At 37.2% G+C, this 13,693-nt stretch overlaps 3 protein-coding genes across 4 annotated transcripts; 2 read left to right on the forward strand and 1 right to left on the reverse strand.

Annotated features, from left to right (window-relative positions):
• The first annotated feature begins 1,703 nt into the window (after positions 1-1,703).
• On the forward strand, positions 1,704-4,004 carry LOC147273798 (uncharacterized). Its single transcript, XM_086228273.1, has one exon. The coding sequence runs from the start codon at positions 1,704-1,706 to the stop codon at positions 4,002-4,004; it is 2,301 nt and encodes a 766-aa protein (XP_086084399.1).
• Positions 4,005-6,493: 2,489 nt separating this feature from the next.
• On the forward strand, positions 6,494-9,022 carry LOC147273799 (uncharacterized). Its single transcript, XM_086227771.1, has one exon. The coding sequence runs from the start codon at positions 6,749-6,751 to the stop codon at positions 9,020-9,022; it is 2,274 nt and encodes a 757-aa protein (XP_086083897.1). The 5' UTR covers positions 6,494-6,748.
• On the reverse strand, positions 8,916-11,891 carry LOC147273800 (uncharacterized). Of its 2 annotated transcripts, none has more exons than XM_086227772.1 (2): positions 11,542-11,891; positions 8,916-9,033 (listed from the first exon to the last, which is right to left on the reverse strand). In XM_086227772.1, the coding sequence occupies exon 1, from the start codon at positions 11,754-11,756 to the stop codon at positions 11,586-11,588; it is 171 nt and encodes a 56-aa protein (XP_086083898.1). In that variant the 5' UTR covers positions 11,757-11,891; the 3' UTR covers positions 8,916-9,033; positions 11,542-11,585. The 2 variants fall into 2 exon arrangements, with proteins under 2 accessions (XP_086083898.1, XP_086083899.1); XM_086227773.1 differs by lacking the exon at positions 8,916-9,033 and adding an exon at positions 10,131-10,148.
• Positions 11,892-13,693: the final 1,802 nt, after the last annotated feature.

Raw genomic sequence — 13,693 nt, forward strand, 5'->3', positions numbered from 1 at the left:
CCACCCTCCCCGCGCCCAACCCAGCCCCGACCACCCCAGCCCTCCAGCCACCGCGCGCAGCGCCCAACCCAGCCCGACCTCCTCCCTCCCCTCCACCCAGCCCCGGCCCCACTCTCTCTCCTTCCCTCTCTCTCTTTCTCTGTTAACACACCCGCGCAGCACCTTCTGCACCATTCTGCTCGCAACAGTACCACCACCGGACCATCCTCGCGCGCAGGCCGTTCGGTAGTCATCCGCCGAAACCGGCGGGTTCGTTCGGTAGCCATCAGTCGAAGCTGTTAGTTTCGTTCGGCAGTCATTTGCCGAAACCATTAGTTTCGTTCGGTGGTTGTCTACCGAACCAACCGCAGCGACAGAGAAAGGGAGGGAAGAGAGAAGGGAGAGAGGAGAGAGGGAAGGAGAGAGAGAGAGATGGAGGAGCCGAGGAAGGTGGTGCTGCGCGCGGTGGTGATTGGGCGAGTGGAAAGGAGAAAGGGGCTGCCGGGCTTGGAAGGAAAAAAAAACAGAGGGCTGCGTGGGTGGGTGGGTGTGGTCGGGTGAGGGAGATGAAGGGGGGTGTGTGTGGCTGGGTGTGTGTGTTTTTTTTTTGTCTGTTGATGGGGTGTGCAAAAGAGAAAAAATGGAGTTGGGGTGTGTTGGGTGAGGGTAAGTGTGTCTTTTTTTTTAATTTTTTATTATTTTTTTATAAAAGGGTGTGCAAAAAGAAAAAAAAGGGTGTGCAAATAGCAGCACTCTAGATTAAAAGTAAACTTAAATATGCAATGAAAAGTTTGGAGTTGATTTTGATGTATTTAGTAATATTCGTCATAACAACAATTAATCATTAGCAAGAATGCTATAAAACTAATTAGTTAGTAAGTTAATATAAAACTAACCACCATGTTGGGCCCACTGCACAATGTAATTTCAAAATCCGAACCGTTTATTTTTTAGGCCATACTTCAAAGATCATTTCTGTAAAAAAATCTTCAAAATCGGAAGTCATTTAGCAATTTGATTATAATAACAACTATTTCTATGCCTTTTATCGAAAATACTGATCGTCTATTTATTTGATCTCAATTAGATGGCTACATGATTTTCGATTTAGTTAATTTTTTGCAATGATATCTTTGAAGTAAGGCCTAAATAATTAATGGTTTGGATTATGAGATTAGTGATATGGTGGGCCCAAAAGCATGGTTAGCTTCGTATTAACTTGTTAACTGGTTAGTTTTAGAACACTCCTCTAATCATTAAGATAGTGGTATTTCTCTCCACAATATTAAAAGATCTAAGTTTGAAACCGAATAAGATTAAAAAATAATGCTCGTTCTAGACTTCTAGCCATAACTTGTGGCGGAATCAAGCACATAAGTCATCAATTAATGACGGTTGAATACTAAAATAAGCTTAAACCACTCCACTTGACTCCCCTGACTAGCTAAAATACAAACAACCTTAACCTGCTCTCAACAACAAGTAAAAACCAGACTATAAGAAAACATATTCAAATGCATCCAACATTCTTCCACACGTACTCAAATATCAAAAATCAATGAATCCATGTAAACAGTGTCACCATACTAAAGCATTTGATAACCAAGTCAACCTGAAACTCTTGATGACATAATTAACATTCAGCAAAACAATCAGAACATATCAAAGCTCTCTTCCAAGAGAATATAAGAAAAGATTTATAAACACAGAGACTGAGTTAGAAGATGGGTGGCTGTGACATAGATGGGAAACTGCATGAGGAAAAGTTCAGCACGCCGATGCCTTGGATTGGAATCTATGTAGCAGCAGCATCCCTGGCCTGCCTAATTGCCATGGCTGCAGATGTAATCCTTGGCATCAGGCACCGTAAACTCTGGTTCCCTTGCAAGTTCTTCTCTATCAATGCCACTTCTTTGACCTTGATAGGCGTAGCAATTAAACTTTCAGTAGATTTAAACACTCCCATGCCTAGCCGCCAGGACCAGCTTGCAAAGCTCAGCAGCTCAGTCTTGATCTGCACAGCAATGAGCAACTCCATGCCTTCTCTAGGAGCTATGGAGAATGAAGAAATGTTCATGAATGTGATTGCTTTGGGAATATTGGTCATAACCCTTATAGTGAATGTTTGCATTCAATTAGCTACTGGTGCAATCTTTGTTTTCTGGAAGGAACATGCTGCAGTCGTGTTTATTATGCTTGTTTTGCTCATCATGATGGTTTTTTCTTCTTTATCTGTTCCCACCACTAAACGTTATTTGGAAAAAAGTTACAAGAAAAAGTACCAATTGGCTCTTAAAGAAGGCTCAGATAAAATAAGAGAGGTTGGGCAACTCAGAGAGGCATTGACTAAGCATTGGGTTATGGCTCACACCTCTAGCCCCCAATTCGTGGTGGGCCGTTCTGTGACGTGCACTGCTTCTGGAGCATTATGTCTTTTGGGCGCCATGATTTTGGTGGAAGCCATTTTAAGAACATACTTGATGCCATGGATGTTTAAGTTCTGCAGCGGCGAGTCTGACTACAAGTTTTCAACCACTTTGATTCTTTTTACACAGGCTGTTGCAGTTGGAGTTGGTACTATTGCTCCAGCATTTAGGTGGTTCATAGCCATAAATTTTAAGTGTCCAAAAAGAGGAAACATAAGCTACAAAAAAGAACTAGAAATCGAAAGATACTGGATCCAGGGACTAGTAGAGTGGAAAAAGTGTCCACTACCTTTAAGAATCCAAAATAGGCACTGCAGGAAAATTGCTCATGAGACGAGGAACAAACTTCTTGACTTATGTATTGGGATGCAGAAAGGGATTGTTCTAGCAAGCAAAGTGATTCGATTCATTTCCATTTTCTTCGTGAGTCGATTGTTTTTATTCTGGGACTTTTGCAAAGAGTTGAAGAAGAAGTTCGAGTTCAACAGTACTGGTTTAGGCAATGTCACAGGACCGGAGTCAAGAACAAACCCAAGGAAAGATCTTAGCTTTTATGTTCTGCATCTTCAAGGTGAGGATGCTCTGGTTCATTTCATGATGAAAGCAAATTGTGATGCTACTGAGCATTGGTTTCGAAAGGGAAAGACAGGAGAGCCCAAATACCTCAGTGAACTGTTGGAAAAATCAACATTCTCACAAGGGTTCAAAGGAGTAGCAGAGTTTGACAGTCACCAAGTCCCCTCTCTAGACTCTGATGGTCAAGAACCTCCAAATTGTTGGGCTCTTCCTGTTGTAACACTAACAAGCATTGCTCTTGCACTCCCAAACATCAGCAGTGGTCTAACCAAAACCTTGATACATGGTGTGAACCAAGGGCTCATGTACATCAATGCCATTGAAAAACACATGGATAGCAAAGGAGATCTCACCAACATCAGAAAGGCAGCAAACAGGGTGTGGCTAAAAATTGATCTCTATAACACATGGCTAGATGTGGACCTCAGTAAACTGTCATCACTTCAAAGCAAGACCCCAAAGGAAATACTTGAAGAACTTGCTGAAACCGCAGAATCCATGTTTAAAGAAGCTAAAAAGAAGCAAATGGCTAAGAATTCATGTTTCAGAGATGGCCCTTCAAAATGGTCTGTCAAGGAATTGGCTGCTAACTCCATGTACAGAATAAGCCAAACCATTCTGCTAAATTATCAAACAGGTGATGAGCAGAGACTATATGAAGTACTGGTTGTCATGATCTCTGACATAATGGGTGCTTGTCTCACTAATTTACAGCAAGTTGTTCTCATGAAGTGTTTTAACAGCCCAATTGAAAAGAGGGAAGAGAGTGTGAGGCAAGCAGTTTACATTCTTGGCAAAACTGAGAGGGTTCTTAACATTGTGGACCAGGGAATTCCTTCAAACGTGGATCCTCACCAAATGGCAGGCATTGATGAGTGGCGTTTGTGGCACAAACAGAAGACCCCTTTTGGCTTGCTGCCTTCATTTCGATCACAGAGTGACAAAGGCTCTTCTGGTTCAAGTGATCACTTCTACACGTCCATTGACTTGAGTTCACACGTGCAGAGTTTACAACAGTGGTAGCTTGATTTACAAGTTAGTCCAAAACCTAGTTGAAACCACTTTGAAATTTTGCTTCATATATAATATTTTTTGTGATATTTGCAACTAGTGTAAATAGGTAATAGAGATTTTTATCTAGCAGAAAAACTACATCATAGTACTATATATACTAACAATTAATATTAATAACTAATAATAATAATAACAATAGGACAGTAATGGATATATTATATGAACATGCTTAATGAATCGCATTCCGTATATAATCTAAATAAAATATTTTTAAAATTTTGGATGTAATACATGTCATAGTACTCATGTGTTTAAGTGAAAATAAGAAGATACACACTTGTTAACAGATTATTGATAATTACAATATGGAAATAACTTACCTATCACGGTTGTATACCCTATGTGTCTATGTTTTCTTATTATGTGATCTAGCACATGATGAGAGAGAGATAGACACAATGGTGTATACACTCATTACATGGAAGTCTTTCTCTTAGGATTTTTCCAAAAGAATGATCACCTCAGTGTGCATGCGTGACAAGAGTCTCTAATTGAGATTCGCGAGTATGGATGGTGCAGTCTCTAATTGAAGAAAGATTTACCTATCACGGGTGTATATATTTCATATATCTATCTCTCTCTTATCATATACTAGATCACGTGATAAGAGAGATACATGTACAAGACAATAATTATAAACATCCGTTGTATGAATGTTTTACTCCATGAATTGTGGTGGGTCTTTAGTTTAATTATTTATTTGTATATGCATACGACGAAAATTATTGTATGTGACTGTAACACCACGTGACATGATGACGTGGTGTTACCAATTTACTAAATTATAATACATGTACGATTTTAAGGGTACTTTTTAAGATTTAGGGTTTTAGAAATTAATGATTGTACACGTGTTATAATTTTGGTGAATTGGTAACGCCACATCATTATATCATGTGGTGTTACAGTCACACACAATATTTTCTCGCATGCAACATGGCTCTAATTGAACTATAAGGACTTTTGTTTGCTAAATATATTTTAATAAACTCAAAATGTTTATTGATATTTTACTCATGTTATTACTTGAAAACCCATGTATGATGATTTAGTGCTTGCAACATATTATGATTTTCTTCCATAACTTGGATCTGCAATCGAACGTGATTTATCATTCTGTATATGATATTTATTTGGTATATGAATATATGATCGATGTACTGCTCAGCTATCATATGATGAGTAGATTACAACGTACGCACTCAATATCTTTACTATATTGATAGCATATATATGTATCAAAAGATTTCTTCAGTTACTTCAGTTGTATATCTGAAGTCTTAACCTATGTTGGCATATGAATTTTAGAGAATGCTTAATTTCAAACAAGTTTTTAAAATAGATTCGCAAAGCTCGAAAATGATTCGAGCTTATATATTAAGATTTGTCTCACTACGTTTTGTGTTTTCTTCCCCAGATAGCAGCACATATTCAGAGATTGGGCCACTAGCATAAATAATTGAAGCATTGATCTTCAGCCTCATCTAGACATTGTAGGCTCACAATGTCTCTCTCTTTGGTTATCATTAAGTTTATATTACCATGTCTAAGCTTTTTGAACGGAATTACTATGTATAAGCTTAAACTCTGGTTGATGGATGATTATGACTCTATAAGACTATATTTGTGAGGCATATTTGTAATGGAGTATAGAATATATGGAAGACGAGAGGTCCCATCATAGTTTGGTTTAGTTTCTTATAGAATTAAAAGTATTTTTTTTATTTTATATAATTCAGATATTTTCCATGCTTGTTTATGCTTGACTTTGAAATAAAAAATAAGTATTTCGATAGTGTCGGTTTTCCAATAGAAGTTGCTTCAAGAACTACCCTGTGTTACAAGTTTACAACTTACAAGTGAACCCTGTGTCATAGTCGGGCTTTATGTCTCTCATTTTTCCCAATAATCTTCCACTGCCACAAACGCTGCCATTGCCGCCATACATATCGATCAGAGCCTATATTTTTATCAAACTTTTTAATTTATGCAAGATTCCTCTTTTTTTTTTTTTTTTGGGCAAGCAAGATTCCTCATTTATATATAACCATAAATTGCTGGAAGATTTCTATCACAAAAATAAAGGCTCACCTATGCACACTTGAAAGTTACACAAAAGCATTCCTTTAATTTATTTAATTTTTTTAAAGGGCCCAGTGCTCAAACAAAGAAAGAAAACTCACAACTTGAAGGGGCCTCAGCTACTAACAAAACATAACAAGCAGGAGGAGAGTTTAGCTGATGGGACCCAAGACCAATTCATTTCATCATTCAATCCAAGATCTAGAGATCAATGCTCTCATTCTTTACTCGTTGTAGTTGAAGCCATGCTTGGTGACGGAATCACACACGTCAGCCATCAGTAATATATTATATAAAAGCAAGATGAGTATTACCCAAACTGCGGCACTTGAGTGCAATTAGTAAAATACAAAAAAGCTTAACCTGCTCTCAACAAGTCCAACCAATAAATGATAGGAAGAAAAAGAATAATTCTTATTCATGCATGATTCATCAGTCGTCCAAAATCAGTCAAACACTAATGAGGGCCATGTAACAGTGTCAACATGTCAAGCATTTACAACCAAGTGGACCTGCAATTCTTGACTAGATAACATTCAGCGACACAACCAGAACAGAAACCTCTCACCCAAGAATAGGTCACCTGAGAAAAGATTCAGAGATTCAGAAAGATGGGTAGGCTAGGCTGTGATATTGATGGGAACTTGAATCAGGAGAAGTTCAGCGCGCCGTTGCCTTGGATCGGAATCTATGTAGCAGTAGCATCCCTGGCCTGCCTAGTTGCAATGGCTGCAGATGTTATCCATGGCTTCCGACACTGGAAACTCTGGTTCCCTTGCAAGTTCTTCTCTATCAATGCCACTTCTTTGACCTTGATAGGTGTAGCAATTAAACTGTCAGTAGATCTAAATACTCCGATGCCTAACCGCCAGGATCAACTTGCCAAACTCAGCAGCTCTGTCTTGATCTGCACAGTAATGGGTAACTCTATGCCTTCTCTTGGAGCCATGGAGAATAAAGAAATCTTGATGAATGCAATGGCCTTTGGAATTCTAGTTATTACCCTTATCGTGAATATCTGCATTCAACTAGCTACTGGTGCAATCTTTGTTTTCTGCTTGGAGCATGCTTGCATCATGTTCATCATGCTTGTTTTACTTATCATGTTGAATTTTTCTGCTTTAACTGTTCCAACTTGTAAACGTTATTTAGAACATAAGTACAATAAAAGGCACCAATTAGCTCTGAAAGAAGGCTCAAATGAAACTGGTAGAAGAGTGGTTAGCAAACTTAGAGAGGATCTGACGAAATATTGGATGATGGCTCATACCTCTAGCCCCCAGTTTGTGATGGGGCGTTCAGCAACATGCACTGCTTCTGGAGCATTATGTCTTTTGAGTGCCATGATTTTAGGAGAAACCATGGTTCGAACTTACTTGATGCCCTGGTCATTTAAATTTTGCAGCGGGGAGTCTGACTACAGGTGGTCAACCACTTTGGTTCTTGCTACACAGACGATTGCAGTAGGAGTTGGTACAATTGCTCCAGCATCTAGATGGTTCATTGCCATAAATTTCAGGTGTGCAAAAAGAGGAAACACAAGCTACAAGAAAGAATTCAAATTAGAAAGATACTGGATCCAGGGACTGGTAGAGTGGAAAAGGTGTCCATTAACTTTAAGAATCCAAAATCGGCACTGCAGGAAACTTGCTTATGAGACAAAAAACAAATTGTTGGACTTATGTATTGGAATGCAGACAGGGATTGTCCTAGCGAGTAAAGTGATTCGGCTCATTTCCATTTTCTTTGTAAGTCAGATCTTGTTATGCTACGACTGCTGCAAACTGTGGAAGAAGAAGTTAAGATTCAATGCTGTTGTAAGCAATGACTCAGGGCTAAAGTCACAGCCAAACCCAAAGCTAGATCTTAGCTGTTATGTTTTGCATCTTGAAGGGGAGAATGCGTTGGTTGAGCTCATGATGAGATGCAACTGTGATGCTACTGATCATTGGTTTCAGAGAGGAAAGAAAAGAGAACCTAAATATCTCATTGAAATGTTGGAGAAAGCACCATTTTCTCAAGGATTCAGAGGAGTAGCAGATTTTGACAGTGACCAAGTTCCCTCTCTAGATTCTGAAGAACCTCCAAATTGTTGGGCTTTACCTGTTGCAACACTAATAAGTATCGCTCTTGCACTTCCAAACATCAGCAGCTGTGTAATCAAAAAGTTGATATGTGGTGTAAATGAAGGGCTCATGTACATAAATCTCATTGAAAGTCACCTGGATAGTCAAGAAGATCTTACCAACATCAGAAATGCAGCAACCGTTGTGTGGCTAGGAGTGGATCTCTACCACAAATGGCTGGATGTGGATCTTCGTAAATTGTCACTTCAGGGAAAGAGCTCAAAGGAAATACTTGAAGGACTTTCTGAAACTGCAAAACTCGTATTTGAAGAATCTAAAAAGAAGCAAATGATTATGAATGTATGTTTAAGAGATAGTCCTTCAAAATGGCCCATTAACGAATTGGCTGCTAATTCCATGTATAGGATAAGTCAAACTATTCTGCTAAATTATGAAGGCAGCACCAACCTGACAGATGAGAGATTATTTGAAGTATTGACTGTCATGATCTCTGACATACTGGGTGCTTGTCTCACTAATTTACAGAAAGTTATAAGCATGAAATGTTTGTGCAGCACCATTGAAGAAAGGGAGGAAAGTGTGAGGCATGCAGTTTACATTCTTGGTAAAACTGAAAAGATTCTGAATATTCTAGACCAGAGAATTCCCCCAAATTTGGACCCTCACCAAATTTCATGCATGGATGAGTGGCGTTTGTTGCACAAGCAGAAGAGCCCTTTGGCCTTCCCTTCTTCATCTCTATCGGAGAGTGGCAGAGCTTCTTCTGTTTTAAGTGACTTCTATCTGCTCATTGACTAGAATTCACAACCCTGGAGTTCACAACAGATGTAGCTTATGATTCACATGTCAGTACAAAAGTAGTTGAAGCAACTTCCAACTTCTGCTTCATATATGTACTTTTTTTTTTTTTTTTATGTGTATATTGTAACTAAAGTAGATATGTAACAGAGATTTTCATCTAGAGGGAAAACTACATAATAGACTTCATGATCTTATCTATTTTGGATGGATGTCATTCCTAATTTCTGTCAGCAGTTTTAGAAATATACCATTAGCAAAGCTACCACAGACAAGATAACACCTGAGCATACAAAATGAAGAGCAACTTATACTAAAGTACCCACTTGAAAGGCATTAAAATCTAAAACCAAGTGATGATCATCAGTTATTACCATCCATGTGAGATTACATGGTTTGTATTGTTTTTTTTTTTTGTTGGGGATAGGAATACATGGTTTGTAATTAACTGGAGGAAATTGATTTGACCTCAGGACCTCAAATCAGTTGCATATTGACATTGAATTACATTCTGATCATATCCAAATCCAATTGTTTGGACAAGCATGATAAATTCAACAGAACCACATGGCAAGAATTCCAAGAAAAGATTAAATCCTAATTTCCATTGATTTGTATGAACCGTTCAAACCAAATCCCTTTACCGGAAGCATCAAAATTTATGGATTTAGTAAGGATGACAATAATAGGAAAAAGTATGATCTCCTTTTCAAATTTGAGCAAACGGCTTTACCTTTCAACCTTATTGATTCAGTTGATTCTACTTGATGATTACTATGCATGCAAGCTCGAGACTGTTCATATTGATATAACTTATTGAGCAAGAACAAGATTATGGCTGCTCTATTTTTCAAGGAAAAAATAATTCAACAAGCCAAGGGCAGTGAATCTAGAGTAGTAAACAAACAAAAACGAAAAAGCAACCATTTTAACCCTTCTTCCCTTCATGTTGCATACAGTTACAAGATTATCTAACATCTATGACATGAAATTAAGAAAACAAAAACATAGGCATATTTGAACAATAATTCAAAAAGCTGGTATGAGCCAACAATCTAGTGAGTCTGTGACTTTCTTCCAACGACCATCACCTAGGATTAGTAAGAATGCACACACAAACACAGACCTGCGTTCACACACACACACACACAGTGAGAGAGAGAGACCCACCAAAACATTGCTTGAAACATAAATCTACAAACAAGCTTCCATCCCATAAAAATCCCTGTTTTTTTTGTAATCTAAAATGATCCAACTAAGGTTTCTTCCATGATTTGTTAAATGCTTAAGGCAGTGCTACCAACAATAGCCCCCAATTGGTTCTTTTGATAGCATGGCTCTATCTACAATATTTAATCACAATGGTAAGTAAAAGAAAATTGTCTTAGTCAAAAATAGTCCTTCTATTTAAACCCAGATATCAATGGAAGCTGTTTGGCCAATGTCTATGTAACATAGTCCGTTTTTTGTATCTTGACCAACAGAAATAAATCAGAAAAACTGTAAAGATACATAACCCATTTGAATACTAAAATAAAAATGCAAAATGGAAAAGTTAGGATACACGAGGAATATCATCCATCACATGCACATGAGAGGCAAAAATCAAAAGACTACAATGCATGAAAGATGAGCGATAATTATTAGTTGATGGAAAGCAGTACCTCCAAGATTCCATGAATAGTTGATCCTTAACTACTAGAATTCGATCAAATTCTGCATTCTTGACATTTGAGGTAATATTGTCCACTAATGAATTTAGTTCTAATTCAATTAAAATTGGGTCTCACTATCCATATTGCCCTAATTATATATTCCATCAAATTCAGCAAGCATTGTTCCAAGTCACTAACCATAATCAAGTACACATCGTATGGCAACAGAACATCTACCAATTGTTTTCAGTAAAGAGCTGCAGTTATTTAGGTTTCTGGGTTGCATTTTTTGTGTGGGTGCATTGTTCTTGCAGGGTTGATAGCTTGGGCAGGGTTGTTATTGCTCATGGTTTCTCTGTTTGTTGGTGGGTATCTTCCATTTGACTTGCAATCTTTAAAGTTTAATGGAATTGTGTTTCTTATCCAAAAAAAAAAAAAAAGCAAGTCCATTTTATCTATGAAGAATTCACTTGCACAGCAATTAGCATTAACAAATTGATGAGGATGGTAGCTATGCGCATTGAACAATTCCAAACAGGAAAATAAATGAATTCATAATAATTCCAAACTCATTGAATAATACCCAATAGAAAAAATCCAAACTTTTGAAAAGTTCCAAAATTTTCCTTCTATTTCCTACACTTTCTCAGCAACCAAATGGGGAAAAAAAACGAATTCACAGCTTAAATTACATTAAAATACTGAAACTAAGAACCAAACGGCTCCGATTTCCATCAGAACCAAATACTAAAAAGAAAAACCCCCAACCAAATTATGATCTATAATCGCCTTCAATCCACTACGAATCTCTGGAAACAAAGTCCCCTCTACATTTTTTATTTCTTCAGAAAAAGAAAAAAGAACCTGTCTGGGAAAACGACTTCGCATAGGGGGATCTACTGAATCTTCTACTCGTCGTCCTTCTTCTTGGGCTTGCGGTAATTCTCTTCGACGTGCTTGGCGATCACGAGCCAAGTGGTGGAGAGCTTCTGGATGTTGGGAACGTTGTAGTTTTGAGCAACGTAGACTCCGGCCACTGTGCCCAGTAGAAACTGGAAGCTGCTTTTGATGATGCCCATTGTTGCTTGTTGACAATTTGGGTCCTCAGAAAAATGGGTCTATTCTCTTACGGTTATCCGAGATTTTTGGGTTTAGGGTTTGGGTGATATTTGGATCGGGGTATGAATTAAATAAGGAGAAGAAGCTTCTTGCACCTCAAGTCTCTATAGGTTCACTAACTACTTGCTTGCTTGGGTGACGGGTTAACTCCTTCCCCAAGTGAAAATCATAAAGAAAAATGAATTGTTAATTTGTTATAGATATCCAATTATGACTTGTTTTTTTTTTTTCTTTAATCTTTTACAATAGAATATTGTGGTCTATTATTCTAAAATGTGGTATATTAGGAGAAAGAATAGAAAAGAAGATCGAGTTTATAATTTTTGTTTTGGTCAATTAAAGGAGGGTGTCACCAACTTAGATTTCATTAGATTTTAAAAGTCCAATAAAATTTAGGTGTCCCCAATTTAAATTTTAATGGATTCCAATGAAATTTAGGTGTTCCCAACTCAGATTTTAATGGATTTCAATTAAATCCAGGTGTCCTAAAAAAGTTATAGATTTCATTATGTGAAAAATTTTAATGGATTTAGATGGATTTGAATGCATTTTTTGCACATAACAAATTTCATGAGAATTTCATTCAATTTCTTTGAATTTTGATGAATTATATGAATTTTAAAATCCATTAAACTCCTTTAAAGACCTACAATTATAAGAAAACACACACAACAAAGAAAATGATGTTTAATTATCCACCCCAATTTCATATTTAATTACTTTTTCCTACCCCAACAAAAATAAAGTACTCTTGCCGCCCCTTGAAGAAAAAATAGGCTTTCTTATTCCCCTAGCCACCAATATAAGCCTTATGCCCAAGTATAGAAGATTTCTTTCTATTAATATAATGACAATTCATACATTTTACTTTTTAGACATAATAATGTAACATAACATATATATATATATATTTATCAATGTGACATATTGACATCACATTAGGTTGTAACTTGTGGCCTTATTTATTAGGCTTAGAGCTAGGTTTAAGTTGGGTCTATTTATATTTTCGTGTCGTGCTCGTGCTAGCCCATATAGCTAAGGTGTACTTCAGTACGGCCCACAGCTTATGGTCTACTTGTGCTTGTGTCGTGCCTTAAACAGGCCGGCCCATGTGCTTTTTTTTTTTCTTTTTTTTTTTTAGGGAGTGAAACTAACCTTATAATATTTTTTCTTTCTTATAATTAAAATATTAACATTTTTTCTTGAAAAGTTGAATTTTTTAAAAAAATTTCTTTAAAATGAAAAAAATAATGTTAAATAAGTCGTGCTCATTTTATGTTTGTGCTTGTGTCGTGCTTGATATACTTAAAACTTCAGATCGGCCTATCCCATTTACTCGTGTCATGTTGTACCCGTTTTATTTGTGTTGTGCTTGTGTCATGCTTGTGCTTGTCCGCCCGTTTAACACCACGGTTTTTTTTTTTCTTTTGTATTTTCTTACAATTTTAGGTATCTAACCAACTAGATTTTTGACTTCAATATAAAGTTGATTTGACCGACTAAAACAATATGTATATAATCTTGTTTTCCAATCCATATATAATAGACCGTAATATTCTATTTTAAAAAACAAGTTAGAGTTGTATAACAATTCATTATGGTTACGATGATTTTCACATACTTGAGGAAGGAGTTAACCCATCACACAAGCAAGCAAGGAGTGAACCTCTCCTTTGGAGACTTGAGGAGCAAGAAGCTTCTCCTTATAAAATTGACACCGATCCAAACCCCCCAAATTCAAACCCAAAAATTGTCTGATAAGTGATAACTGTAAGAAGAGAGAGACATTGCAATTGTGCAGCAATCAACAATGGGCATCATCACAAGCGGCTTCCAGTTTCTACTGGGCGCAGTGACCGGAGTCTACCTTGCTCAAAACTACCAACTTCCGAACATC

Source organism: Dryas octopetala, chromosome 9 (assembly GCF_963921425.1).
Source record: "Dryas octopetala chromosome 9, drDryOcto1.1, whole genome shotgun sequence".
NCBI classification, from domain to species: Eukaryota; Viridiplantae; Streptophyta; class Magnoliopsida; order Rosales; family Rosaceae; genus Dryas; species Dryas octopetala.

Excerpts from the sequence above, each read along its gene's own strand:
- LOC147273798 (XM_086228273.1), top strand. The coding sequence starts at position 1,704 with ATGGGTGGCTGTGACATAGATGGGAAACTGCATGAGGAAAAGTTCAGC.
- LOC147273799 (XM_086227771.1), top strand. The coding sequence starts at position 6,749 with ATGGGTAGGCTAGGCTGTGATATTGATGGGAACTTGAATCAGGAGAAG.
- LOC147273800 (XM_086227772.1), bottom strand. The coding sequence starts at position 11,756 with ATGGGCATCATCAAAAGCAGCTTCCAGTTTCTACTGGGCACAGTGGCC.